The 1780-nt window shown below is 38.1% G+C and overlaps 1 protein-coding gene across 1 annotated transcript; it reads left to right on the top strand.

Moving 5' to 3' along the window:
- The first annotated feature begins 700 nt into the window (after positions 1-700).
- Positions 701-1396, top strand: LOC129250606 (uncharacterized). Its single transcript, XM_054890213.1, has one exon. The coding sequence runs from the start codon at positions 701-703 to the stop codon at positions 1394-1396; it is 696 nt and encodes a 231-aa protein (XP_054746188.1).
- Positions 1397-1780: the final 384 nt, after the last annotated feature.

Raw genomic sequence — 1780 nt, 5'->3', positions numbered from 1 at the left:
TTCTGTCGCCGCCAGGAATGACCTGCACCTGCATCCTTTGCAAAAGGAAAGTCAAGGCTTGCAATAAGCCTATACAGGCAATAAATTGAAAGTTGTGGTTGTTGTTGATAAACACTCTCAATTTTTTGCATCACCCTTTCACTTTCTTGCATATACATATACATACTTATATATGCACATACTCCCATATGTGTACATGTACCATATGTACAATCATCTATACAAATATACGTATATAAAACTCCGCGAAAGTGAAACAAGGGTACGTTGGGATTTGACAATAAAGGGTGTGACCTCAAATGCGAAATCGTCAATAAATTTAAAAAACAAAATTAAATAAATTGAATACCTTTTTTTTTCGAACAATAAGTTCAATTAAATTAAAATTATTATAAAGTTAAATGAATTTTTCGTAAATACGGATTATTTAATATACAAGAAAATAATTCAAACAAAAATCGATTTTTCGCAAATCTGTTGAACAATTTTCGTAGTGTTGTGCTACTGTGCTTGCTCATCCTTTCGTGGCCTGACCACAGCCTTGTCCAACAGCTATTTTTCGTTTTTCTGATTGAGATTTGTGCAGGCTATTCAGCCATCTTTTCGTTTTCGTTTTTTCAGCCACAAACTCTCACAGATATTTTTTCGTTTCTGTGGACATTGAGCAAATTTTTCGGGAGTTTAAATAATTTAACTCAAAATGAGCAAGCCAAAGACAGCAGTTCCAAGTCTCTCTCCAAGTAAGGAGATTATGGAATTGAAATCACTAAAGCGCCAGCGAACTGTTGCGAAAAATAGTATAGTGCGCATAAAAACGGGTCTCCTCGATAAAACAATGTCGTTAGATCCAATTGAATTGGAGTGTCGACTGGACATTTTGAACTCTCATAGCGATAAGCTTATGAAGTGTCAGTCGAAAATTGAAGAAATCGACGAGGAAGACATAGCCCGTGGGGAGTTAGAGGACCTAATAGTGGAAACTAAGTCCGTTATAAAATCTATTCTGGCGAGAAATAAATCGTCAATAGCCGAAACATCATTTGTTGCACCTCACAGCTCGCGACTACCGAAAATGTCGCTACCGAAATTTAAAGGGGAATATTCAGAATTTAAAAATTTTATGAGTCTGTTCGAGAGTTTGGTGCACAACGATCCTACAATCCCAGACATTGAGAAATTTAATCACTTGGTTAACTGTCTGTCTGGTGAAGCTTTGGGAACGGTAAAGGCCTTCCAAATGTCGGACGAAAATTATTCGAAGGCGTTGGCTAGTCTCAAAAAAGTTTATGACAATAAATGTTTAATATTTTTCGACACAATTTCCAAACTTTTTGAACTGCCAACTATCCCAAAGCCATCTGCGCTTTCATTGCACACAATGATTGTCGTTAGGTGACGAGAAAAACATCACAAACGCTATCATAATTCATCTGGTAATGTCAAAAGTTGACACCGTTACTCGGTCAAAGTGGGAGGAACAGTTGGATTATGATAAGCTGCCATTATGGCGTGAGTGTGAGGCAGCATTAAATAAACGCTACCAACATTTATCTACCGATGAAGCCTCAACGTTGAGGCTCAAGCCGTCAAGCAGTCACAGCATTCAGAAACCCCACCTTCATGCGGGAAGGACAAAAGCTGCCTTAGTGACTTCAAATATAAAACAGCCGGTGTGCCCGCACTGTAAATCAAATGATCATAGTATACCCGCGTGTCCTACTTTTAAAACTCTCCCTGCTCAGCAGCGATTTGAGTTTGCTAAATCAGTCCCCTTATGCAT

This window comes from Anastrepha obliqua, chromosome 6, assembly GCF_027943255.1.
Source record: "Anastrepha obliqua isolate idAnaObli1 chromosome 6, idAnaObli1_1.0, whole genome shotgun sequence".
NCBI lineage: Eukaryota > Metazoa > Arthropoda > Insecta > Diptera > Tephritidae > Anastrepha > Anastrepha obliqua.
Note: the sequence above shows the minus strand (reverse complement) of the source record. Positions and strands in the feature narration are given on the sequence as shown.

Bases quoted from the DNA above. Each gene is read 5' to 3' on its own strand.
- LOC129250606 (XM_054890213.1), top strand. From the start codon at position 701: ATGAGCAAGCCAAAGACAGCAGTTCCAAGTCTCTCTCCAAGTAAGGAG.